The sequence below is a fragment of the Seriola dumerili genome, unplaced genomic scaffold (assembly GCF_002260705.1).
Source record: "Seriola dumerili isolate Sdu_G_001 unplaced genomic scaffold, Sdu_1.0 BDQW01000043.1, whole genome shotgun sequence".
NCBI classification, from domain to species: domain Eukaryota; kingdom Metazoa; phylum Chordata; class Actinopteri; order Carangiformes; family Carangidae; genus Seriola; species Seriola dumerili.
The window spans coordinates 2,199,293-2,227,263 of NW_019174298.1; the positions used below are offsets into that span (position 1 = coordinate 2,199,293).

The 27,971-nt window shown below is 41.5% G+C and overlaps 2 protein-coding genes across 2 annotated transcripts in view; one reads left to right on the plus strand and one right to left on the minus strand.

The window, feature by feature from the left end:
* Positions 1-436: 436 nt before the first annotated feature.
* LOC111217372 (zinc finger CCCH domain-containing protein 13-like) lies at positions 437-10,514 on the plus strand. The gene is made up of 7 exons (XM_022739205.1): positions 437-762; positions 1,874-1,954; positions 2,072-2,175; positions 2,336-2,559; positions 6,070-6,128; positions 8,944-9,102; positions 9,965-10,514. The coding sequence occupies exons 1-7, from the start codon at positions 724-726 to the stop codon at positions 10,145-10,147; spliced, it is 849 nt and encodes a 282-aa protein (XP_022594926.1). The 5' UTR covers positions 437-723; the 3' UTR covers positions 10,148-10,514.
* A 3,862-nt stretch (positions 10,515-14,376) lies between these two features.
* Positions 14,377-27,971, minus strand: part of LOC111217353 (prickle-like protein 2) — a 35,794-nt gene continuing 22,199 nt past the window's right edge. The window contains exons 2-9 of the mRNA XM_022739178.1: positions 23,617-23,801; positions 19,729-19,842; positions 19,481-19,618; positions 18,740-18,943; positions 17,280-17,466; positions 16,514-16,668; positions 15,576-16,377; positions 14,377-15,486 (exon numbers count right to left, since the gene is read on the minus strand). Coding sequence (XP_022594899.1) covers positions 14,534-15,486; positions 15,576-16,377; positions 16,514-16,668; positions 17,280-17,466; positions 18,740-18,943; positions 19,481-19,618; positions 19,729-19,842; positions 23,617-23,748 — 2,685 coding nt within the window. The 5' untranslated portion in view covers positions 23,749-23,801 and the 3' untranslated portion in view covers positions 14,377-14,533. The remainder of the gene's footprint in view (positions 15,487-15,575; positions 16,378-16,513; positions 16,669-17,279; positions 17,467-18,739; positions 18,944-19,480; positions 19,619-19,728; positions 19,843-23,616; positions 23,802-27,971) is intronic.

The window sequence follows — 27,971 nt, forward strand, 5'->3', positions numbered from 1 at the left end:
TCGCCACGATTTAATTCGGAAGGGACTGTATTCTGATAGACTGTTTGAGGTTGATTATTTTTAGAAACAGGAACTACTCTTATGTTGAAAGTGTGTAGTGTAGGATTACATTAGAGAGACTCAGTTACCACAAAGTCTAAATCATATTTTCATTGGTCAAATACTTTCCAATTCTCAGAAAGCATCGCCATTATGTTTTATGCAACAGCATCATTTTTATTTTATACTTATATTTTGGTCTGTACAGTTTGAAAATCTTCAGATCTCACCCAGCTCCTCTCCCAACTTTTGTTGAAGTGCGCCATCGTTTGGTAAAACTACAGTGAGTCAGTAATGCAGCCTGACTATAAAACAAAGGTGTAAGCAGGTATGATGGACTGCGCCTGCGTGTTTTTGGGAGAAAAGTTTTGATAAGTCTTTATGACCACGGTCTGAACCTGATTGGGCGGCTGCAGAAAAGGGAAGTAAAAACATGTTGCGTTTTCCCCCTGCGCTTCAACTCTTCAACACAACGTGAGATTTGTAACTACAAGGTCAACGTTTTAAAACTGTGGGCACAGTGTAGGTTGTGAGGTAATAAACACGGGGACAGAAATGCAAAGTTTCACTTTCCATATGTATTTAATTTAAGCGGTCATACGCACTTCCTGGTCTGTTGGAGTCGAGAGAAATAAAGTCAGCGTGTCATTCATAGACAACAAACAACGCTGCAAACAGGAAGACATGGATCATGCGCGACCGCAGGACACACCGCAAAGCAAGGTAAAATCATTATAGTGCACCTGAAGAGTAAGAAGTGACAGCCTCTACAAACGCTTCATGTGCGAGGAGCATGTGAACCTGCTTCCTCCAGCTGCTGACTAATAGACCTAGTAATCTTTTTTATGTATGTATGTATATATATATGTATATTTATATATATATAAAGAGAGAAAGAGAGAGAGAGAGAGAGAGAGAGAGAGCGAGAGAGCTGAATCACTGAGAAAAGACCTGGACAGGATACCAACAACAATTGCACTGATTTCATGTAAATGTTAAGCTTCAAATAACGGAATATTAACGTAAATCCACGTTGGATTGTAAACACACGAGGGCACTAATGAGTATCACACACTAAAATAAAAGTACTGGTTGGTGGTGCTCCATACTTTTGAACACTTTTGAGACTGAGTTGTAATAACACATTTTATTTCATACACAGTTTCACACACAAGACACTGCATATTCAAAAGTATGTTGTTGGCTATTTTTAGAAACGTGTATCACTCTATGTTATCTATGAAGTGTCTTGTGTTCGAATATATTATGCTGCTGATATGAAAATAGATGTAGATTAGACTTCCTGGGTTTCCAATCTTTGATCTAACATTATATTTAAGGCTTGAATGTACAGTTTGACAGCTGCTATTTATTAGCACTAAAATCATCAAGAAATCTGAATCATCAGCGTTTCAGCATTATTTGTGTCATATCTATGTCTTTTTTTTTTTGATTAATCGATTATTCTTTATTCTGTACAGCGCCAGAAAATAGTGAAAAATGCCCGTCAGAACTTAACATAACCTAAGCTGACATCTTCAGATTGCTTTTATCTATTCAACAGTTAAAAAGCAAAAAGATATTCAGGTCTTTATTATATAAGACAAAGCCACAAATTCTCACCTCTGAAAAGCTGGAACTAGGGAATGTTTTGCATTTATGCTTTAGGAAATGACCAACAGACTTAATCAAACGTTAGAATAGATGCCGATCATTTTTCTAGTTAAATCAATTTTTTATTTCCGTTCTAATAATAATCAATCAATAATCATCTGCCACCTGTACTGTGACACTATATTAACTGTGATTAACATGGTGCTATTTCTCTCTCCAGGGCTCCATGTTGCGACACAGGGAATGCAGTGATGAGTCTGTTGACAAGAGGCCCACTGACAGCTCATTGGCTCCCCCTCAGGTACATCCTGTTCTCAAATGTCGCACCTCAAAATGACCTTTTTAAATTGTACAATTGATCTGCTGTCTTTGTAAAGTACCACAGGGCCATAAATTGTTTTAACCAATGTCTATTCAGGACGAGAAGAGGCCGATCAGAAGAGTGCGAAGCCCTTCCAGACCGAGGGCGTGGCAGTCCAGTTCTTACAAACCAAAGTTTGGAGGGCGATTCTACAGACCTCGGTGAGGCAGACGGGTCGAAAACAAGGAGCGCTTTCTAGTTTGTTTTCCACATAACAGCAACACTCAACTTTTTTACTGAGTCACCTGCAAAGTATTGATGATAACACTGAGGCTGACCTGTGGCTGCTCTGAAAGATTCTCCTCTCTGTTGATGATGCAGTTTTCCAAGGGATGACCATCCATTCCACAAACCTGGCTTTGGCAACCAGAGGTACCACCACTTCAACCCCCGGGCTTATTTAGACCGGAGAGATCACTTCCATCCTAAATTTCCCCGCATCGCACTGAAGGAGAGGGAACGGGAGAAGGAGAAGGAGAAGGAGAAGGAGCGGTACGAGCGGAGAGAGGGCGCTGATGGAAATTCACCCCCAAAACAAAACAACCGTAAGTTTAATGTCTGCAGCAAAAGTCTGTGAAAACAATGACTATACACACACACTTCATCTCATTTGAACAGTTTCATAGTAAATTAGGCGCTTTGAGACGTTGACAAAATGTCCACTATATGTCAAAAAGTACTTTTGTAGCCATTTTCCGCTGCATGATACCATCTTAACTCGCCAATTTTGGTTTTCCATCAAGCAAAAGTTGTGGACAGTGCCTGGTACCTGGTACTTTTTATGGTATCACCTCTGCAGATGTTCCAAGTGAGCTGAGGCGATATCAAAAGGTGCAGAGTGCAGACTACTGATTGGTCAGAGAGAATCATCACAACTGTGTGATCATTGTGCGCAATGGTATGCTCTGAACAAACCTGCCATCTTTGAACAGACAAGCGACTCTACACTGCTCATGCTCACTGTAGCCTGTTACATTTCTGTTAGTTATTGTACTATTCTTTTAGTACAATAACCTGCAAAACCACACTGTAGTCAATGGAGGAGGTGCAGACGTTCCATATCCTCCATTGTTCATGTGTGTGTCGTGTTGAAGATGATGGCGGGGTAGCTTTGTCATTGCTATGGTAACACTGCAGCATTGAGGGGGGGGGCTATCTGCAGTGGAAAAAGAAGTACCTGGTACCAGTAGAGTTGAGGAGAGTCGAGTTGAGTTGAGTCGGTACCATGCGGTGGAAAAACACTAGTGCTCTGTGGCAGTTCTTTGGACCATGCTCCTTAGTTCCAATTAATAAAAAATCTTTAGCCTACAGTGATATTTTAGACAAGAGTGTGTTTCCAACTTTGTGCCAATGTTTCGAGGAAAACCCCTTCCTGTTTCAGCTCGCCCCTGAGCACAAATAATGAAGTGGTTGTCCGTGTTTGGTGTAGAAGAATGTGATTAGCCTGCACTGAGCCCCCAGTCAACACCTTTGCCTGTTGATGACCTCTGCCATTCTTTGTGCTCACTGTGTACACACACCCCGTCACAACTGGATCGTATCACCTGTTGACCGACCATGTCGGAAATTCAAAGTGTTTATACTTGATCAAACAGCAGAGTGAAAAACTGCAGAAGATATTTGAGTAATTGTTAGCTGGCATTTTTTTCTTGGTGTTATTTACATTTTTTTAATTAACTTATACTGCAGGAATTGATTACCATAATTGCAGGACGCCATGGCAACATTATTCCATACTATCTGCCTGTTACAAACATACAAACATAATCTTTTAACAGCAACAGAACACAGAGCTTTATTTAATTTGTCTTGTAATTTTTTACACAGACTGCAGACAAAGTTTGCACAGTAAGTGATGAAGAGACAGGGGTTTACTCCAGGGGATGCCATAGGTACACATTTGTTGACGTGGCTATAGGTACATGAACAAGGCACTGTTAGACAAACTGAAAGTCCTTGTTTTTGCCGTTATGTAACCAATAAGCAGGTTAATGTTTCTAAATATGGGTGAGTCCAAATGTCACCTTTGGTCCCAGTGACCTATCGTCAAACAAAAGGTCAAAACAAAAGAGTGATGAAAGACCAGAGAGCAGAATATCTGTAAAGGTGCTTGGTGCTGTTCTTTTCTCCAAGCCTAGCCAAGGTATAGCTGACTCTTATCAAACCATTGTAGCAAAGGCCTGAGCATAAAGGAAAGAAAACACATTTCAAAGTAATTTGCTGTAATTTTATCCTTTTCTTTATTCTTCTGTGCTGGATGTGGCGGCACAGACAACAATGTTAAAACTGTTACAAGCCAACAATTTCTCCATGTCTGGCCAAACTATAATAGCACTGTGAAAATACTTTATTATTTTGCATTACCTTTGGTACAGGACTATCAGAAGTAGCATATTTCACATTCAAAAAAATACAAGCTCTGAAAGCAGCTTGAGTCACACATCAAAGAGAAACCGTACAACAGTCTTACCTGCACACAGAAATGTAAAGTAAAAATGATTCAAATGATTTAGCTTATTTGTGGCTGAGTGGGAGCAAATTCCTGCAGCCAGGTTCCAAAATGGAAAATGGTTTTGGAATGAGATGTTCAGCCATCAGATATGGGTGTAACGTTTGGGTGTCAACATACTTTTGGGCATATAGACTGTGAGTTGCAAGGAGTTTATTTTCAGTGTTTCAATATGCAACACTGCATACATGCTGAATGTGTGAATCACAAGAACACGCCCGTGCTGTCTCACATACATAAACAGTGATTAGACACAATAAAAGAGGCGCGTGTACACTATAGTACAGTTCAGTACAACGCCATCACAAACCACGGCCTGAAAAAACACATATCGCTCTTACGCGTCCCTACAACAGTGGTTAATTGTAAACCTTACAAACTGTGGATGTTACTGTCTCCACCTCCTGTATATATTAACATATTTAGACATACATATACAGTACATTTACATAATGTACTCTACAAGCTTAACAATATCTTCTTGCACTTTATTAAATAACCACTGGGTAGCGGTATAAGCAAGCAGAGGACCTCGCACACATTTTTTCAGGAGCACTTTGCATTACAAATATTTGGAGGGCATTTGCTCATTGTGGTATCTGTTGGTTGGTAGGTATTCGCACTCTGGTAGCAACAAACCAATGTTACATAATGCTGATCACTAAGAAGCTTTTCCTGGACTCAATACGTGGATTATGTCACCAGTGAACTGATAGTAGTCGAGCTATTATACAGTGTATGCCTCAATTTGTCTCATGTCAACTGTGGGATTTAGTCAGCTACAGGTAGATTTATTATACACCTGAGAATGACCTCATCAGTTGCAAGGTGGAAGAGTGTAGAAGTGAACAGGAGGGGTTTCAAATCTGATTACGTTTCCTTGGTTTTAACCCTAATCCTAGAGTCCGTGTTTCAGACTTTTGTTGATCTTTCGCTGGTATGAAGCGGTGTATGGTATATGTTGTTTTTTGACAACTGAGCTGTATGTTTTTATCTTCTCTTGCACTCAGGCACTGTATCTGTGCGCACACTGCAGCACTGTGGAGGTGTGTGTTTGTGTATGTGTGAGTGTGGAACAGGTTTTTTTTTTTTGTGTGTGTGTGTGTGTGTGCCTGAGTGATGGTGCGATGATGGTGACTCATCGCTGATTTGTGTGTATATGAGAGTGAGAGAGAGAGGGAGAGAGACCAGCCAGCAGTATATAATGAGCCATAACAAAGCCATTGCTTCACATAGGAATACTGCAGTCCAACATTGGAAAGGCAGATTTCCCAAATGTCAGCAGATTCTGCTTAAAGTATATTGATTTTAAATCCTGATACTTAAAAATAAAAAAAAATAAAAAAAGTCTTTCTAGTGGGATGCTGAAGAGAAAGAGAGAATGTTTAGGAGGCTTTAAACAGAAACGGTGACCTAAAGATACCCCTATAGATGCTGTAGATACTTAGAGAAAAAAAGACCGTTATAACATGTATCAATCATTTTTAGAGTACACATACAGTCTCTTGTGCTGTTGTGTTGACCTTGTGGTTTGTCTGTTTTCCAGCTACTAGACCTTTCTTACCCAGGTCCACCTCCAGCAGAGACAAGGACATGCAGTTCACCGTAAGTTCACAAGCCGAACACCTGTTCTGCTTTTCCATTTTGTTAAGAAATGTGGAAAAATATAGTGCTCCATCCATTCCTTTAAAATGACATAATACTGTGCTTTCCTCCAAACTATCAGCGTGGTGTAGGCAGCACCGTCTGAATGTGGAGAGAACATGAAATGAAAAACATTCAAAGACGACAGTGATTGGAATGAAATGCTAGTCTTTGTGTGTGAGTGTGAATCAGAGCTGCAACTATTAGTCAGCTAATCAAAAGGCAATTAATCAGCAGCTATTTTGAAATCGATTAATCATTTCAGCCATTCACCAAGCAAAAATTTAGATAGTTCTGGGTTTGCAAATGTGAGATCCACTGCTTACTTTATAATTTACTTTATAATTTACTTCATAAAGTTGAATTTTTGAGAGTTTTGGGCTGTTGGTCAGACAAAACAAGACATTTCTGGACCTCACCTTGTGATGTAGAATATTGTGATGGGTACTTTTCAGTTTTCTGATGTTTTATAGCCCAAATGATTAATTAAGAAAATAATTAACTGATAATGACAGTAATCGTTATGTAGCGGCATTTTCTGTCACGTGCAGTACAACATAACATTGTAGAAATAAGGGCTTCAACCAACAGTTATTTTCCTTGTCAGTTAAGCTGCTGATCGTTTTCTTGTCTGTTTAATGCCAAGAAATACTGAAAAAGCCCTAATCCAATTTTTCTCAAGCTGAAAGTGACATTTTGAAATGTTTTGTTTTGCTCAACCAACAGTCCAAAGCCCTAAGATATTCAGTTTACAACTACAGAAACTGGAACAGCAGGATGTTTGGTGGAATTGCTTGAAAATGTATTTAATAAATGATCAAAATAATTCCCCATTATTTTTCTGTTGCTTAACAATGCGCGCATTAATTACTCCAGAGTAATATTTATATATCCATGTATATGGTGTTTTTGTGTGTTTATCACATTAATTCAGAGCAGAGATTGACTTAACTGCCCAAGTGCTGCAAAAAAAGGCTGAAATCAAATGATCACATACCTTGGCTGACCTAAACACAGCGAGGAGCAGAGCAGCACATGATGAATCACTGCTGGTCACTGCTGCAGTGAAGTCAAAGTGAGGAGACGAGGAGAAATCTAAGAACTGCTGGCTGTTTTTCCACAATCAATATTTTAACCAGCGCTGTGTTAGTAGCCGTTGATTTTATGCGCTGCCTAAAGGTGCAGATCTGTGATTAACAGGTGTTTTATTACAAGGACGAATTAAAGGTAGAGTAAGCAGTGCTGGAGAAAGACTGTTGATATTTGGACTCAAAAGGAAAAGAAATATACTCCTTCCCTCGGAAGCTCCGCCACCCAAATTCATGGACATACTTGACTTGTGTTTTTAGGTCTTTGTGGCTATAAAACCTTTTGCATGTTGTACGGATAAATAACATGATGCAGAGCAAACATCGAGACAGTAAACCGTTGCTACAGATGCCTCTGCAAAGCTAACATGCAGAGAGGATGAGATGGTTTCCCATAGCCAGCAGACGGCGATACTCACAGCTCTCCTGCTACTATAGCTAACATCACACCAACAGCATATATTGGTTATAGCAATTTCACGACGTCGAACACACAAATGTGACACCAGTACCTGCTTGATAACTAACCAATGGCAAACCTAATGTTACCCACCTGTCAAGCAGAAACAGAGCAAACTCCACATCCGTCTTCATGCCTTTCAACTTCTCCCTAGTAGAGAGAATAGTTAGACTGGCCATCACGACTACTGGGACAAATACCAACTGGCTGCTGCAGCAGTGGGTCGGTGTCAAGTGCGCTGTTGGCCAGTGTACCGTCAACACATCCATAAAGTTTTTAAAGGTCTCATGTTGTATAAAGTGAGATTTCCATGTGTTGTTTGATTATAAAGCAGGTCTTGGTTCTATATTAATACTGCAAAAGTATCAGAGTGCTCAGTCCACAGATAAATGCACACAGCCTGTATTCAGAAACCGAGCCTTAAAATGAGCCGACAGGACCTCTTTAACTTTGTGATGTCGCAACAAAGCAGTCACTGCTGTCAGCCATGTTACAAGCCCCGCCCAGCTGGAGCCACCATCCAACCTTGCAGGAAATTTCTCTCTCTCTGAGTGTTTAACTGAAATCTGCTATATTTTTATTTAATTGCTCACAAAACAGTCTCCTCCCTTCTGATTGGCTGACCGACCTGTTGTTACCAGAGCTCCAGAGATAAGCCGGAGAGAGGAGATGTAAAACTACATTGAGATGTTTTTTGGTTCTTAAAACCACAAATATATCTTCTTATATCTCAAATCAAATATAGTGTAAATAAGTGTAAAATATATGGGACCTTTAAAGTTTTTACCGGTCCTGTCAGTCTCTGCTCCGGCCATCATCTGTAGTAATGGGCAGATCATGGGTTATGCTTTTCACAGCCTGGCAACCCAGATGTTGTTCCTATTAGTTACTTATTACTAAACTCTAAACCTTTAATAAATTATTTTTTTTATGAAACCCTTGTATTTATTGGGAAGTGGCACCAGTTTTATTTTTGTCACTTAACCTCCCTGTGTTTCCCCCTTGTTGTACATTTTTTACCACTAAATGCGTACATGGTCCAAACAAATTCTGAATTCACTAGCCTCAGTGTTACAAGCTGATGTGGAACTTCAGTCTATTCTTCACTCCTGTCGTCTTCTGGTCGTTAGCAGCTCAGTCATCATCAGTGTTTGCACTCATGCTTTTGGCCAACTGTCTGATTTCTACAGTCCAACTCCTGCCTCGTTTTCTTTTTTCATTTTCGCAGGTTTGTCAGAACGACAGGAACCAAAGCAGGGAGAGAGATCACAGGGGGACCAAAAGCAAAGAGAGGGAACAAGGCAGAGACGGGGAACTCCCTTTAACTGCGAGCCAGACGGCGGCACGAGACAGAGCCATCCAACAGAAGAGGAGAGAGATAGATGAGGTGGAGAGGTTTCATTACACAAGCACACACACACACCTGGGGAGAAGGGGTAGTTATAAAAAGATAGAGGACGAGGGGAGATAAGAGTAGCTGGGATTAGAGAAAGAGTGGCAGAGGAAAGATCTTAGAAAGTGCTGGGAGACATGAGACAAGGGAAAAAAAAAAAAGATTTGTTTCCTGTCGTCTAAACATTAATATTGAAAAGCTGAGCCTGCGGCATCCTGACTGTCATTGTTGTCTTCACTTTGCCGATGCTGACAAAGTAGGTCTTATTCATTGTTTGACATGATTGATGGTGTTATTCTTTTATTTATGTAATTGAGAAAAAAAAACTTGAAGTGAGGCTGTTTATCTCCGCTCACCTGCATCACAAGAGTCTGCAACACGTGCGTTAATGCTGTCTTCAATGTGACAGACATCACATGAGGCTCTGCTCATCGGCTGTGTTTGTGCGAGAGTGTCTGTGGCGTGTGTTTCCACCCACTTGACAGAAAAGATGGCCTCTTGCTTTTCATATCTCCATGGTTGCAGGGTTATAGAGGCATTGCAAGAAAAAGCAGTCTGGCAACAATTAGCTGATGCAAAAAATGTCCACAAAACTCTGCATACAGGCACACACACAATACTTGTGAACAGTCTGCATGCAATTGTTTCTGCAGATTGTTGATCCATTCAGTGGTAATTGGAAACGCCTGAAAAGGCTTCTCGATTCATTTGTTGCGCTCTCTTCCTTTCCCTCCCTCACCCCCACCTTCTCTTGTTTGTCTGTTCTCCTGCTTCCTGTCATGCCTTGTCCCTTCTCCTGGACATTTGCCCTAAAGCCGTGTGTGTGTGTGTGTGTGTGTGTGTGTGTGTCTTACAGGTGTACTATCAGGAGTGTGAAATGTTTGGCCTCGTGACAAAGATGCTCATAGCAAAGGATCCGTCCCTGGAGCATCCCATCCAGTCCTCGCTGCAGGAGAACCTCAGAGACATCGGCAAGCGCTGTGTGGAAGCCATGGAGAAATTTATAGAGGACTATGACTCCAGAGAGCTGGTGCACTAATCAGACACATGCTGCTGCCTGTCCTTTGAGCATTTTTATTTCAGGTGATTGGATGCTGTGTTTGTGTTTTCATTTGTAATAAGTTTGCACATTCTTGTCTGCTGCCTGGACAAAGTCCCTCTCTGTGCTTTGGCTCATGCTTAGCACTGAGCAACACTGGTGAAAAATGAAAAGGAAACTGTGATTTGAAGGTTTCATACTGATTCTAATTTTGATAACGTGATGATGAAAAATACACTGTTTGTATTGCTTTAAGTGTCCCTATGAAGATGTCTGAAATCTGACTGACGAGCCAAATTTATTATCACTTGCTTTTCAATAATTTAATTTTGTTAACAGCATATTATTCATATATTAAACATCATGTGGCTGAATTTTTTTATATGTGTATATATGATTATATATGATTTATTCAAGGATAAAGGATAAGACATGAAATACATTAATGGGTCAGTAGGTGAGGAGGCCACACATTGTTGTGTTGGGGTTATGAATCTGTAGGGAGAGGTTGTTTGCTAGCATAGCAGATATTGGCTCATCATAGAAATATCGATATCAGTGTAAATGTCAGCTGATAAATAACAAGAACTTGCAGCAGAAGAAATGCCAAAGATATGATTGGGGTTATTTAGTAACACACCAGACTGACAAGTTTATTTTTCAGCAGTAAAATTTGGCATGGATCTAGGTCGCAGTTCTCAAAGGGGCACTCCACTGATTTCTGTGGCTCTGCAGGGTGTTTGTCTCCGTCTGATTATTTGAGCTGTTGATATTTTATTTCATCACTTAGAGAGAAAATAATAAAAAATAAAAAAAAAGGAAGAAGGGGGTGGGGGTGGTCATGTTACCCTATGAACCAGAGAGAAAGAGGAGGGACCAAATAAACACATGGCCGCGGGAGGTACCTGCAGCCCCCCCCCAGTGGCGAGAGGATCATTTTTATAGTGCTGACATGACCAGTGTTACTCTGCGTCAGAAAGACTTATTCTTAACTAAACCCAAACCATATTCTCACTCCTCAACCAATCCAACCAACAAAGGCAATGATCACGAGCTAATCAGAGGCAGAGTAGGGCGGGACATATCAACTCTATGGTAGAATTTACCTTTGTGTCAGAGACGGAGGCCGGCCCCCGAGGGCACCGCAAACAGCGGGGGTCTGCTGCTCCCAGGTGTCAGGCTGGGACTGACTTGGCGGCCTGTGAGGAGGCTTTCCAGCCATCAAGCTTCAAATTTCCTGCCAGACGTTTTGGAAAAGCAACTTTAAGCCGCACATTTACACCAGCCTGGTTTGCTAAATGAAAGTGCCTTCATTACGTGGCGGGGAGTGATCAGATTGTGTGTTTTGCTTGCATGAAGTGGGAAAAGAACGGATTGATGAAGACAGTATCAGGGCTGACAATCCCTTTGTGAAGGGCGGCTTTTCAAAATACCATAAAGCAATCGAAAAAAGAGCACGAGAGATCTGAGTTAAAACACTGTCCCGATACAAAGGCATGCTGCTTTACGTGATGTGCCGATCAACGCTGGGAACAAGCAAACGTTTTGGAAATACTGTTCAGATCCATCACATTCCTGGGAAGCATGGGGATCACCATCAGGGGTCACACTACACGTGGTGCAATACTCGTCTGGGCCCGCCCATCTCCGTGGCCTCATCTGAGCGGACCTTCTCCACCTTGCCTATTTGAAAACATGGCTAAGCAACACCATGGCCCAGGAGAGACCGACTCATCTCTCCTTGATGCATGTCCACAGTGACATTTTGAACTCATTGGACATCCATGCCCCGTCCATACCCAACGCCCGAGCGCAAGGCCACCTTTGGATTATTGTAACTACTGGAGCAAATTGTCTGCAGCTCAAGGTAAGATATTTGGTTTATAAACAAGCTGCCGCCGAGCAGTTAAATAGTCTGTTGTCAATACATTTTAACATCAGTAGGATATACATGTGCTGAAAAAATGTGCATGTTTAGATATGTTCTTGTGTGCTGTGCGCAATGAGCTTTTGGACTTGTGTATTGCTGAGCCATGGCATTATTGTGTTTCTGTGTTTTATAGACGTTGTTGTTGTTGTTGTCGTCATTTTGGTCTGCGTTGTAGTTGCACTGTTGTAGGCCTGTGTTGTATTTGTATGGAGAGACACCGAATATGAATTTTTACAAAATGAGCTCCAACATGTATTTGCAAAGATGCTCCTCCCACTACAGCACCCCCAACTTAAAACATCTTCCCGTGGCCCTGGTGTGTCCCGTTTCGCTGCCTCTCTCCCACGTTGACTCCAGAAGATCATTTTATTTACAGCCATGAAAAGCAGCAGGATAAGAAACTGAACTAAATGACGTGTTATGTCAGTCTGTCGATATCCTCCGCTCTTAAATCACAGCAGCTCATACACACAACAAGCAGCTTCATTACAATCAGCTGATCGGAGTGTGTGTGTGTGTGTGTGTGTGTGTGTGTGTGTGTGTGTCTGCATAAAAATATTTGTGCTTATAGGAAGACACAAATATCAAATGATATATCATTAACAGTTTTTTTCTGTTATCGATGTCAGTAACAGTCCAGTAAAGACAATAAAAGTCTGTCTTGAGACATAATAATACCACTCTGACCACTGGTCAGTCCACCACTTTGGTCCAAACTGAATTAGCTCAACAACTATTGGATGGATTGTCGTGATATTGGTACAGATATCCATAGTTCCCAGAAGATGAAACCTACTGATGTTGGCAGTTCCTTTATGATTCCTGCAGCTTCAGCACTTGGTCAAAATTTGATCTGGTTTCTGGTATCTAAGTACCTGCCAAACTCATAACATTTTTTAGCACTTTTTTGCACCTTTGAGCAGCTCCTCCATTTCTCCAGTGCATTGATGACAGTATAGACCTTTTCCACAGTAGATATTTTGGCATGTCATGTCAGGAAAAGTTGAAACTGAGATCAAACTAAAAACTTGTATGTGCTGGCTCTCTGGCATTGACTTACTGGGAGGCTTGATCGAATTGAGCCATCGTTAACAAAATTTGTCTCCCCAGTGCTTTTCTAGCTATGACTTCTCAAAATGTCTGCTTTATTCCGTCCCTTTCCAAGTGTGAACATACAACATAGTCACAACCTGTAACCTGTGTAAGCTGATCAGATCAGAGGTCAGTCATGACCAACCAGAGAACCCAATACAACTTATGGATACAACTTCCTGGTTGTTCATTGAAGTACACTTTATTTTCAGTATGAGACAACAACAACAAATTAACATGCAAGTCTCCCTATCTCTACATCATGTTATACAAATAATGATTCTTTAGTTACAAAATATATAAATATTTAAGACCATATGTACAGAACATTTACAGTACTACATCCATTACTTTATTAAGTTTATTACTATATATACATTTAACAGGTATTATTCTTTAATATTATTATAATTATTATTTGCATTATTATTGTTATTGTTAGCATTATATTTATTATTACTACTCTTAATCATCTATAGGTAACTCTCAAAAAACAAAGCATGTTGCAGAAGAGAAAACGGGACCATACCTGACGTTACTGTGCCTGAATGATCAAGGAGCAGAGGCTGTCCGGCGCTCTGTCCTTGGTAAAGCATGAGAGCTGGCTATGTAGAGCACAAGGTTCAACAGACTATTTGTACAAAGTGATAACAGGGCTAGCGAGCCAACACTATATTCCAGCAGCATTTGGATTCCACTGAGGTAAACAATGACATAGCTTGGAATCTAGCACGTAGCTTTCACTATCCCAACACGATTTCTGGTTTGTCCACATAGAATAAGTTTTACTGCTCAGGGCTTGGGTCACTGAGCTGCGACATGAACAGTCAGATCACTGCAGTTTGACCAGTGTGAACTTCCCTTTTCAAACTGCAAAGGAATTGTTCAATCCCTCTGTAACATGGACACACGCACAGACACGCACACACATCATGTTATTTACCCTGACCACAGTATATTTAGCGATCAGATTCATCAGTGCTTCCTGGTACCGTCAGCGGAGTCGATCTCCATCATTGTAAACATTTCTGTTGTGTAAGCCAGCCAGTACTTCCTCTTATGATTAGATCATTCTGTGTAGGTGTGCACAAACACTACGTGGTGTAGAGTTGTGTAAGTTCACAAGCACAAAAAATAGGCCTTTTTCGCTCTTCACCCCCAACACACACACACACACACACACACACACACACACAAATTCATACACAAACACTCTTCGCTCTCACTCTCACTGTCAACTGTCTCACTCTCACCTTCCCACTCCCTTTGTTCCTCCTCTCTGTTGCTTTAACTGTCTCCTTACCTCTCTCTCTGTCATCTCTTTCACTCTCCTGCTCATCCCTCACCATCTCTTTTCTCTATATTTAGGAAATTATGCAGTTTTTGCTCTTCCTCCTCTGGCGAGTGTGCAGCTGGCCATGAATCGGTCCATGCAGAGGTCCGTGATGGCCGCCCATCCCTGAAGGGCTGTAGCGATGGCGCAGCTCCTCGTTGTTGATGTAGCACAGCTGCACAGGTCGAGGGATTGGTTCACCCAGGAAATAACCTTCATCTGCCTCTGACTCGGAGGAAGAGGAGCAGCTGGAGCACCAGGGGTCAGCAGCCTCCATGTACCCATCGCCCCAGCATGGCCCACCCAGCCCCACGGGTTGCCAGCCAGCATTCTGAAGGGTGAGATCAGAGGTGGTGCGGGGGCAGGGTCGGTGGGGCTGCTGCCTACACCCGCCTGGCTCCAGACCAAACAACTCCCGGGCAGCATGGCCGGAGGGGAAGCGATCGTAATCCTCCTGAACGCGGCGGTAGGGCAGCTCCACCATTTGAGCGGGCCGGTCTGCCACCAAGTGCAGGGCGTTATCTGAGCGGGAACGACGAGAGCGTTTGTGGTGGCGGCCACTGCGGTGCTGCCCGTTACCGTGGTTTCCACGATGGTGTTTGCGGCGTCTTGGTTGTACCTGCTGTTGCTGTGACACAGGTTCCTGCCCGTTGATGCGTCGGCGGGGCATTCTGTCACTCATGGGAGCCATTCGCAGGTTTCCACTGCTGCCCATTACCCCGACACGACCTTTGCCATCAAAACCAAGCGGCTGCGGGACATCCCAGTACTGCAGTGGGTAGCCCACTCTGAGTGGAGTGTACATGTTATTGTTGTAGGGACGAGAAGAGGACAGAGACTCTGTGCTGTGGAACTGGACAGAGGAGCTGAGGGTGCCCATGTTGCTCTTCTCAGACACATTCACACCTGAGTCCTTACTCAGGTCGGGCATGGAGAACCTAGACAAATGCTCCTGACGCTTACTGACCCCATCCAGAGAGTTTCCTGTCAAAACCACAAATCTCATGTCACATTTTCAGATTATTTGCCATCATATCATATTGTATGACACTATATTACTCAAATCACTTTACCTGTAGCGTTGGACATAGTGAGGGAGTCCATGGATCCACGAGGGGTCTGTTCTAGAGGAGTGAGGGGCTCATTGAAGCTCATGGCATTGATGGGGTTCCTCCTGGTCAGCGGGGGCCTGCCGTCTCTCTGGAATCCGTGCAGGCTGATGCTCCTCTTGTCAGAGAAGCCTTGGTTCTGGCTGGACATCTCATTGAAGCTCATCTGGGTGCGCAGCTTGTTGGGCCTGAACTCTTCCTGGTTGTGGTGGATCCAGTTTTCATTAAAGGAGTGGCCCCTAAGAACAGCCATAGGGGTTCTCTTGGCATTGCCCTGTTCCTTTCCCCAGGAATCAGGCCTCTTTGCTGGATTGGCAGGATTCTGGGCTGGAGGATGAGCGTTTGCGTTGGGATTGTAGCCCTGCCTGGGGTTACACTGACCCAGCAAATGTATAGCTGCTGGGGTAGGGGAGGCTTCCCGCTGGGGGCCCTCATAGGCAGCAGGGACATAGGGCTCATCCCGGCTCATCCACACCTGGTTAAGGCTCGGGGCACGGCTTGGAGTGCGACTGGGTGTGCGGTTAGGTGTCCTGCTTGGAGTCTGGCTAGATGAGAGGCTTAAACGGTCCATCTGAACAGACAGGGGATCAATTTCAGCAGACAGACGGTCAGGCATGGGTGGAGGAGCGGATTGGCGGGCCTCAGCACTCCGCCGCTCCTGCTCTGCATTCCTACGCTCCTTTTTCCCAATCTTGGTGCTGTGGCGGGATTCACGGGAGCGGGCGCTTTGGAAGGCCGAGTCTGAGGAGTCGGACTCGTCTGGATCCTGATTGATTCAAATAAAAAAGATTTTTGCAACTGTCTAACTGCTAATATGTACAAATATAGAATAATCTGTAGGTAGATGGTTAAAAAAAGATGTCCTTTTATTTAAATTCTAGCTGTATTGTTGGTCCTCTTACCTGTCCAGCGCTGCAGGACCGTGAGCAGAAAATCTGCCCCTGCTTTGGCAGGAAAGGGCGGCCCAGCAGAGAGCGCTTGCAACGGGCACAGCAAAAACATTCCTCAGTTGCGTGCCAGTGCTGCCCATCATAAGTCATCTGGCCTTGGTCAATGCCTTTTTTAAGATGGAAAAACATGATTTTGGCACATAACATACCAGAGACAATTTTATTAGAGAATACAGTAGGGGGTCTAGCTCTAACTGCATAAAAATGCTAATGTGATGGTAGCTATCTCTAATACCACTGTAGAAATAATATTCCACAAAGTCTTTGCTGCTAATGAACACAGCCCACAGTCTGATTTTAGCTATTAGCCAGTAGGTTAAGCTCATTTGCCTCTTAGTGCTGAAATGGAGTGGGAAAAAAATTTAACAACAGAGCTCATATTTCTGATAAAGGAAAACATTTGTGATTCTATGCCCATACAGGATCACTCGATTTGTAAGATAGCATGGATACATTTACACAGCTCTGCTCCCCAGCTAGGGGAAGTAATCATCTTTCACGGCTCCCATCTGGATACAACATGGAAGCATCCTCTGAAACAAACTCTTACACTGTTACTGGAGCTTGGGATGATAATAACCATCCACATCTCACTGCACTGACTCCACCTCTTCACAGCTGTGGCACACAGAGCTGATAACACCCACACAATAAAATGCTGTTAGAGGTTTTCTGTCATGTTACTTGAGTGTAAGATAAACACGTCCATGTGTTTTACCTATGTGTTCTCCACATGCGTCACAGTACTCTGCGTAAAGGGACTCAAAGCAGTTGCAGCAGTGTGGTCGTCCGTCCTTCATGATGTAGCGCTGGCCGCCGAGGGTGGTCTCACACTCATAGCAACAGAAGTGCTTCATGTGCCAGTGCCTGCCCTCTGCCTCAGTGCATTCATCAGCGAAGATTATCTGCATGACCCAGACATTACATTCATCAGCAGAGATATTCTACACAGAGATCGCATTAGGTTGAATAGAGGTCATGAATTAATGTAAAATGAGCCATGAATTTTAAATGGTGTTAAAGTAGTTCTACACCTAATGGAAAAGATGACTTTAATGCTGCTCTTGATGTCTGGGATACCCCAGGGCTCCATCCATGGCCCATCATTTTTTACTCTAAGACAATGGTTCTTTATCTTTTTGTCCTATGACCCCATATGATGCATATGTCAGTGAGTTGTTCGCATTTCCCCTGAAGATTGACTTTTCCCCTCTTATTCTATTTTATTTGGATAAGATTAGAGAAAAATCGGACAAATAAATATTATTTTGTGGAGCAGGACAGTTTTTTCTTCTTCACCCTGTTAATCTTCTCACAACATTTACCATTTATCTTGTGACCTTTTAAGAGGGGGCTCAGCCCTAGTTTGAGACGCACTGGACAAAATCACTGAGTGTAACTGTATAAAGTTGTTAAAACTAAATAGATTATTGGTTATTAATAATGTAATATATAATAATATATCACTCACAGGAAACATTCTACCATATAATGAGTACTTTTACTTTTGATACCTCAACTACACTTTGCTGATAGTACATATGTACTTATAATAAGCAGGATTTTGAATGCGGGACTTTTACTTGTAACTCCACCAAGATGTCACTCCAGGTTGGGGACCACTATTCTAAAATACAGCATCCAAAGAAAAAAAAAACTGGGTTTCTAATTCACCAAATGACTTTGCTGATCTATACATCCTTTGTGAATGTCTTTTACATAATCTCTGAGTCACATCAAATTTCAAATATATCCAAAATGATTGTTTTCATAGAAAACCTCTCTACCTCACAACCCTTTAACATCACCAGCTGGCTGAAGTCTTGGCGTCACATGAGATAAGAATGTGATATCAGTCACACAGAACTATTTATGAATTAAGGAAACTGAAACTATTTGTATAGATAAATCATTTGAACTACTACATTTTATTGTATTTGAAGTAAACAAACCTTACTAGACTTCAATTAGTGCAGAGCACTGTGGCCAGAGTTATTATTGTTCTCTCAGGCCTGCTTGCCACACATTATGGTTAGAAATCAAGTAGACTTTCTGAGGCATGGCAAGAACACTGAGACATGTTCTCTCTCCAGGCCAATTTCATCCACATCCAAGTCTGAGCTATGAACCATTCAGGCATTTCCAACCCTGAAGGGCTCCAGGCCCAGACAGGCGCACCTCATCACAGGCACAGCAGCGAGGTTTCAGCCTCTCGGCGTGGTGCCGGCCACAGTAGATCTTGCCATCCTGGTAGAAGTAGATGAGATCTACCAACAGCTCCTCACACATGCTGCAGACAAAGCAATGAGGGTGCCAGCATTTTCCATGACCTGCCCTCGCAGCAAAAACCACAATGTCCCCTCCGTTTATCTGACCACCACACTGGAGATAGGAGGAGAGGAGAGGAGAGGAGAGGAGAGGAGAGGAGAGGAGAGGAAAATAAATGAAAGGAAACAACAGGAAAGGAAACGAAAGCATGGCCAATAAAAAGAGAGGACAGGAGAGAAAAGGAAATTAAAGGAGAGGAGAGGAGACAATTAAAGGCAATAAAAAGAGGAGAGGAGAGAAAAGGAAATTAAAGGAAAGGAAAGGGATAAAGTAGGGGTGGGAAAACAGGCACAGAAAAAGATGAATATAAATCAAGCTTTGGAGAGGGTGGGTTAGGAGATGGTACTTGAAATAACTCTTCAAGATTGAAATGTTTTCTACTTCTACTCTGTTTCATATATCTGATGGAAAATCAAAAAGAAGCCTAGGCAAGCAAAACTGAGAACATAAACTAAAAATGGGCTGAATTATTCAGATAGAACAGAAAAATGAAAACATTTTTAAAAATCCTTCATCTGTAGACGGGAGGAACCCTTAAAGGTTGTTAGGTTCACCACTGATATCTTCAGTTGGGCTAGCTGAAGGGCTTACCTTATCGCAGATGGCTCCATTGATGGTGAGGGGGAAAGGTCGGACGTTGCCTCTGCCCAAATTGTCTTTCTTCCTTTGGTTGCTGAAGAGCTTAAGCTCTCGTTTCTCTTCCTCATCCAGTGCATTACAGTAACGCACCTGAAAATCACAGTTCATCATCATGAAAACTAGAATCCCTTCCAAACAACTGGAGGTTATTATAAAAATGATAAAGAGTTCATGTATAAATGAGTGATAGAAACTTGTACCTCATTGTCATGCGGTGGCAACTGATGAAGCAGTTGTTTGATGCGATATTTCTCTCCAGGGCTGTTTATGTAGGGGACCTTCTCTTCTGGTAAGGAGTTATAATACTGATGCACCTGAAACAAGCAGACATCAAACATGCCATAGCCTTAGATTTACAATATTCAGACATTAAACCTGCATTCACAGATTGTTTGGCCACTTATGGGAAGGGGAAACAAGCTACGAACAACACTAGGTGCGTTTCCATTAACCTCCTTAATGCGCAATTTGCTTATTTAATAACGTAAAAACAAATAATGGAAACATGAATTCCGAAAAAACCCAAATATCAGAACGCTTCTGTGAGGTGGTTTTTCAAATTATTAAACAAAGCAGTATTTCTCAAAATTGAAATGGAAACACTTTTTTTTTTGCATTCAAGTCACGGCGCCTGCCGTATGAGGCCCCAGGGAGCCAGTTCCAACCGAGAGGCAGATTGCTGGAAACCTGTCGTCACGTTTAGTTGGAATGATATCACGAGAGGAGAAAACCCTGCTTTATTCACACACCATAACTCGATGACAACAGACCAGTCACAATTTTTTGTTGACCTTTCTCAAAAAATCGCTTCTATTTTGCACAAAACTGTAACGGAAACCCAGCTACTGTATGACATCATAATGTTGATATGGCGACTTGATAACAAACAATTGCCAGTTAACACATTCAGCAGATATTTTGGAGTTGTGTTTCTGGACACTTTAAGTCTCTGTGGGTTCATCACTAGAAGCAAAGCCATACAAATTATCGCATGGTCTGTTGTTAATATAAAAACACTGATAATAGCAGCTTTTAATATAAAAGCTGACTCACTCAGTGGCATCTGAGTCACTATGTGTCCATTATGCTGGGTAAAAAGTAGGCAAATTTACATAATCTGACTTATTTCATTAATTCATGGGGACAAACCCACCTAAATGAATCTGAAATTACTTTCAAATGAATTTATCATGGTCTCCGTGCCCTCCACCATCACTGCCCTTGCAAATCAGTGTCTGGAATTGAAAGTGTGCGGCACAATGAGCTCTGTGCTGCTGCAGCAGACACAACCTTGAACAGCATCAGCTTCTTTAAATTTTCAACAGCTAATATTCTCGTTGCTTAAAGGAAATTTCAGTTACCCATACTGGTTACCGCAATTAGAATTCGTGATGCAGTAAGGCTCGGTATCCGTGGCCTCAATCCCCTTTTGTATTTGCATATGAAATAGGGTGAAATGGAGAGAACCTTGATTGGTGTTCGAGAAGTAAACACTCAAAGAACGGAAAGCAATTGTGTCACTTTCCTCAGATTTTCAGCAAAACAGCCTTTGACACAAAGTGGTGCTGTGTTCAGTGCAGTGTAAAGATCTATTTTGCTGAAGTTGTTGAGAGGAGGAGAGTGAGAGGTGAAGGGAGCGTGTCTCTGAGCGCTGCCCCTCAGATTCTCTGTAACACACCCACATGTTTTGTTCTACGCTGTGGAGGGTGACACTGAGTCTTGTGCCAGTTTTGCAAGTCATGGTCATTCGAGGTGAGGGACTTTTCTTCAAACTGGAAAAGCTCGGAAGGAGGAGAATATAGGTAACCTAAAGGACAAATGCCGATATTGCAGTAGTCACTCTCACACTGCATTTTCTCTGTTGTCTGTCAGGCTGCAAAAAACCCTTTTAAATATAATACTTTGCTTAACAGTTCTTATCTCTTTTGAACTTGGACATGGGAAAAGTAACATGATGATTTTCATGATCAGTTAATCTTAACTGAGTATTTACTCAATTAATCAATTCATTGTTTCTGTTCTGGGGAAGGATGCACATTTTTCTTAGAGCCCATTATGACATCTTCATGTTGCTTCTTCTTCTCCTCATACACTGCACTGAACAACAGTCCAATATCCAAAGGTATTCAATTTCTTATCAAAGAAGAAGAAGAACAAGCAAATGTTTGGTATTTTTGCCACCTGATATAATATTAATCGGCTAATTGATTAATTTACTCTAAACTTATGGGAAGCTCTGTCTCTCCAAGTTCTTGAAATAACTCAATGGATACCAGATACTATAGTTTTTGACAGTGAAGATTGTGTTCTGTTGCAACATTATTTAGATTATCTATTATGAACAACAGTATTTAGATCCTGTATTTAAGTAAAAGTACTAATAGCACTTTTTAAAAAATAGTGTTGTTTTGTTGTTTCAAGTAAAAGTCCTGCTTTCAACTGAATACAGTGGAGTAAAAAGTCCAGTATTTCATTAATTTCAGTACTTGAGTAAATGTACTTAGTTACATTCCACCAGTGATTATGAACACAGTTATTGTCTGCTGGACACCGACTCAGAGATGGACAGTAGTAGACGGTTCAGTCGGGTGCTCCACAGTTAGGAGCATTTTGTCACTACAAGTCAGTCCTCACACAGATTAACTTTATTGTCACAGCAAATGCCGTCAAAACTTTTACAGTTCTGACAGCTCAAACCGTACTTCATGAAATAATTATTTTCTTATAAAATTTGAGTCACATTAATGCCACTGTGCGGGGAGAACCCAGAAGTGACAGGCTGAAAAAATCATTACATTCAAGTGCATTAAAAAAGCAACAGGCGGCTACAATTGCCTGCACCTCCTGTTGGATGAGAGAAGCTGCAGCCTCTTTCAGCATCCTGTCAAGATGGCTTGACTGGTGAAAATGACTGTTATCAGCCCAGGCTGTCATCTGTTAACACAGCCCTAGGAGGCCCATTGCATTAGAGTGCTGCTCTTACTAAATAAAGACAGAAGTGTTTATACCCAATATAGCCGAACAGAACCATGTTTATTATCTCATGTAAGAACTGACGATAGCAACGGACAAAAATAAAAATGATGAGGAAGTATCTTCATCTGGATGTGCACAGTTGATTACATTAGCTTGGTCAGGCATGCAGTTAAAAGGCATTTAAACTGCAAATGAGTACAGACAGGGAATTTTGAAACCTGCACACATAAACACAATGCCACCCATTTTCAATTAGACTCATCCAAACATTTAGTGACTCAAATTACTTCCATTCCTCTGGGTTTAGACTTGCAAGGATACACTAAAATGCAAAACAAGTTTAGACTTAGTATTCCAAAAGTACCATTAAAGGGAAAATGACAATATATAAATAGTTATGTAGAATGTATCATGTTTATTTTTAGAAATAAGTAATCATATACTTAATGGTGATCAAGGGAAAGGCTTTTTTCTTCTTCCTGGATAAACATAACCTCATACATTTGAATATATAATAAGTTGATTAATACGCAATGTCATATTTTGAACTCATATAACAGAGTGATTCAGACATTTAATCTTAATTTGATTATTGCTCTACATCTGTTCTTCAGACAGCAATCAGCTAATCAGCGTGTGGTTCCTTTTCATGATTCAGGTTCTCAGTCTGTCTGACTGTGAACTCGGTTCCTACACAGTGTTAGCTTCAACACTGACAGCTGAAAAATGTCCTCACAATTAGTCTTCCATGACACGCCTGACAGCTATGTCTCAGTGATTTGTATGGTACCCCCCACCCCCCACCCCCTCTTCCTACTCCCAACCCAAAGAGACTAAAACACCATGAAGGGGAATTTAAAAACAATAATGTTCCATTGTCTTGTTTTCAGATCAGTGAATTTTCTATCTCAGGATTATTCGGAAAACGCCATAAATACTTTAGCAATCGATTAACTTCATTCCTCTGACCGATTTGGTTTAATTCGATGTGGTCTGGCTGTGCCGGACAAAAATAAGCCTTAGCCAATAAATCACTTGGTAGTGTCAGGAGTGAAGGGGTGTCATTGCTGAATATCTGTGACTTGCAAAAGAAGACTGTGGAGCTTGTGTACCTGCTCAGGACTGAGTCCAGGGGGAACCCAGGCGTATTCCTCCAGCGCACATCCAGAGTCATCATCAGAGGTGGAGTTCCTCTGGAAGTCGTACATCAGCTTGGTGATGGTCTTCTCCATCTCCAGAGACATGGCTGTCACAACATGCTCCTCTACACGAACTGGTTCAGTGGACACAGGTATTCCTGTTGAGATCGAAAAGAAGAGTGAGAGCGAGGCAAAAAATAAGATTCATATAAAAAAAAAGAGAGTGGGTGATTCAGAAAAGGGAGAAAAAAAATGGGAGGTGGCAAAGTTTTAACTTCGTGTTCTCTGCTATATGACTATGTGGTTTTAGATTCTCCATCTGTGAACATAAGGCACACCAGGGCTTTAGAGAAAATGAATGGTATGAATAATAGCTTTCTGCCCCGCTCACATATACTCAGGGAAAAAAAACAAACAAAAAAAAAAACATGGAACAAGATGAAAACAAGAAAAAGACTCTACAGCCATGCTGTCTGTAGGCTAAATTGTACTTGGTGACAATGGTGCTTTGCGCTAAATGCTAACATCAGCATGCTAACATGCATGTTAGCTTAGTGTGTTTGCATGTTTACATTTGCTAATTAGCAGTAACAAAAAGCACAGCTGAGGGTGATGGGAATGGCATCATCCATCCATCCTTCCATCAGCTGTACCGCTAATCCTTGAGGGTGGGGATTATCAGGATTGGGCGGGAGCCAATCCCATCTGACACTGGGTGAGAGGCCATGAACACCCTGGACAGGTTGCCAGTCAATCGCAGGGCTGACAAATAGAGACAAACAACCTTTTACATTCACGTTCAAACCAATGGGCAATTTAGAGTTGCCAGTTAACCTAACATGCATGTTTTTGGACTGTGGGAGGAAGCTATTTATTGTTTTTGCAGGTATTTAGTAATACAAATGTAAAAAACTTTAAGAAAGAAAATTTTGACCTGATGATAGTGCAAATGGAAAGTATTGGGGTCACCAAAGTGATTACAGTTCATCCTGAGGGAACCACTAATGTCTGCACAATAATTTCATGGCAATCCATGCATTAGTTGTTAAGATATTTCATTCTGGACCAAAGTGGACTGACACTGCCATCCCTGGAGCCATGGCTCAAAACATCAGTGGTCCAGATCTGTAAAATGCATATTAAATGTATATTATGTATCACTTTATATATGACTTTAACAATGCAGTCCTAAGACGTCATCATCAGATGACACTGCTGCATCTGCATTCACTGCTCTACTTGAATGTATGGATTAGAGATAGATTTGATCGTCTCCTCCTTCTTTCTTTCTGAGAGGAGAACAGCTGCACACATTACCCACACATGAATAATTAACAAGAATAGGTATCGCCTCCACCACCAAAGAATGAAAATGAAATGCAACTCATTTTACTGACTACAATATTTAGTGGGCCAGCAATGAAAGCAATAATGAGCTCACGGCTTGTTATTTTGAAAGCTGATGAGGGGAGAGATATTGAGGCCAATTAAGGTAAAATGGAAGAAAGCAATTGTGGTTTCTATCATTGTCAGGACATTGTATAGATTTAAAAAATCCATAGTGACTATTGAATTTGCTGAGGTTGTTGTAATTCATTCAGAGTATAATCCGATAAATGAGGACAAAGGCTAATACCTGTCTGTAGTGAAGTGCCAAAGTCATCGCAGTTCACTGACAAAAACAACACTGCATGATTGCCGGTGAGAAAGAGTGAACAGGCCGTGACATTTATGATTCAAAGCGATTGCTCCCAAACTATGAGACAGGTCTTTTCTGGCAGTTTCAGACAGCAACACAATTTCCTGCAGATTAGAAATCGCAGAACAACAGAGCTTAAGCAGTGGCCGAGGAAAAGCAGACATTTCCACAAACTGAGCCAGTGAGTCAGCCTCCATCCAAGCAGAGCTGAGTACTGTTTATCTCTCTAAGATGGGTGCTGCTGATTTCTTTGTGAGGAGAAATCACAGGTATGTAACCTTGAACCTCAAGCCTGGCCCGAGGCTGATCTTCATTAGAGTATGGAAGCTGAGAGAGAGAGAGGTCCTGCTGGGAAACATGCAGCCTGTTGCACCAGTTCCGCATCAGTTGAAATGTGACTTGTGTTGGCAATATGAAATCAGAGCAGTAAGCTACAGAAGAACCTGACCACAATGTTAACTATGGTCTGGCATTAAGGGCTGGAATTTGTTTTTGATGCACATGTTGTTAAAATTCCTGTGATGGTTTTTTATTGAAACCATTGGGTGAAATATGCTGGATGGTTGTCTTACATGAGAAGATTAATAGGTGTAAATTATGAATCATTTTGCCAATTTGTATTGTTTCACTCATTTAAATGAACAGTTTAACATTTTGCAAAAGTTCCTCATTTGCTTTTATTTGCCAAGAGTTAGAGGAGATCGTGTTTGTACATTCAGTATGGAGCTTACAGCCAGGAGACAGTTAGCCTAGCTTAGCATAAAGACTGGAAAAAGGGAGAAACAGCTAGCCTGGCTCCGTCTAAAGATAACAGTATAAAAACCTCTAAAACTCACCAATTAACAACTTGTATCTCAGTCGTTCCTTACAAAAACCAAAATGTAAAAAAAAAATCAATATTTGGGATTTTGGAGTTATATGCCAGACTATTTCTTTAAAGAAGTAAAGTGTGCTGAGGTTGCTTGAGCACCTGTCCCTTTGCCATGTTGATTCCATGTTGTATCCTGTTGGAATATGAGTTGCTGTAATTCAACGGGTAAGCTGTTTAAAAATCTTGCTCCCTGTGCCCCTTTTTTTTTTTTTTTTTTAACAGTGAGCACCTGCCCCCCTAAAGGTCTCTGCATGGCCCTGGTTTTTGATGAGTTAGTAAATATGCAAAGTCAGCAAGTTCACTGTGACTGTAAATGTTCACTGGCCCAGCTGTTGGTCATTAAGAAATGTTCCAACCCATAAACAAACTGCTCGTTAAGCAACAATATCAGTATTTTCTATGTTTGCACGTGTTAAGTACACAACATATAATACATATATATATATATAGCTTTCGAGATGTGTGTGGATTTGGGCAAGATGTTTCCCCCTGCGTCCAGTGTTTGTGCTAAGCTAGGCTAAACATGAGACAGTGCTGGTTCTGACCAGATTTTATCCTCTAACTCCAGGTAAGAAAAAGAGTATTTCTCTTAATGTCAGAATATTACATAAATCAAGTTTGCCTGATGAGGGTCTATGACTAAAATGTTAGGTTTTCCAAAGCAGACATGAATGATGGCCATTCTAGTGTGCTTGCTGACTCTGTGACATGGCTTACTGGGGCACATAAAGGAAATGGAGCTGAGATTAATGTTACACCTGTGTTTTACCTGCTATGACAAATCAAAATGTCTGCTGTGAAAAAGATCTATCATCAAGTGTTGACAGTGTGCAGGAGTTCACAACCTTCTTTTAGTAAGTCCATTTTTTTTTTTTACAACTATGGAATATGGCAGAGCATGTGAAATTCATTTTGCACACACATTGTCAGATCGAGGGAATGACAGCACCAGTGTGTGCACCAGTGCTTCGATTAATGGTGCCTGCACAGCCTACTTATTAAGATGTACTGTAAGTCTTTATTGTTAAACAAAGACACAGCTTTAGTGTCAAACAGCCTCAGTGTAATGTGGCGTCTTTACACCCTGACTTTTGACTGAATGCACAATCAGCTGGTACAGAAGGCTGCTGATGAGTGTGTGACTTTTTGACGCAATACACACTCGCCAGGGCGACTGGTTAGTCATAACACACTCCTCTGTTCTTCCCCAGCAACACAAGGATAGAGGAGAGAGTTGTGAACTTCTGTTTCCTGGAGGAGGCATACTTCATGCTTCAGAAAGAAGTTTATCTCACTGGTCTCTACTTTGTAATTTTCTATATTTTTGTCATTGTTTTGCGTCCCTGGAAGTGAATTGTTAATATACCTTTGGTATAAACTATCCCACATCTTTGCAGAGCTCCGCTCTAATGGCTGATCGTTGAGTGCACTGTTCATCTTGTAGCAAATCATATACTGTAGAGCAGTTGTTTTTTCCCTTTAATTCATGATTATAAATGTTAGTACATGAGAACCATTTCCATTTGAGAACCAAGAGTTTATGTCCTCAGAACACTGTGCTCTATTGATCTTAATTATTAAATGTTCAAATGTCGAGGGTGGAGATGGGACCCTACTTTAATGATGTTCATAAAGTTGTTTTATTTAATTTCAACAATAAAACGTATAACTTAACGAATGTGTGATGCGGAAAGAAGCATTAAAATATCAATTGAAAAGCTCAGTGAAGGTATATTATTCAGTGATTTGGTGCACAGG

Coding starts and splice junctions, on each gene's coding strand:
- LOC111217372 (XM_022739205.1), top strand. CDS start 724: ATGGATCATGCGCGACCGCAGGACACACCGCAAAGCAAG. Junction 6,129..8,943: donor ACAAGGACATGCAGTTCACC/GTAAGTTCACAA, acceptor TCATTTTCGCAG/GTTTGTCAGAACGACAGGAA. Junction 9,103..9,964: donor AGAGGAGAGAGATAGATGAG/GTGGAGAGGTTT, acceptor TGTGTCTTACAG/GTGTACTATCAGGAGTGTGA.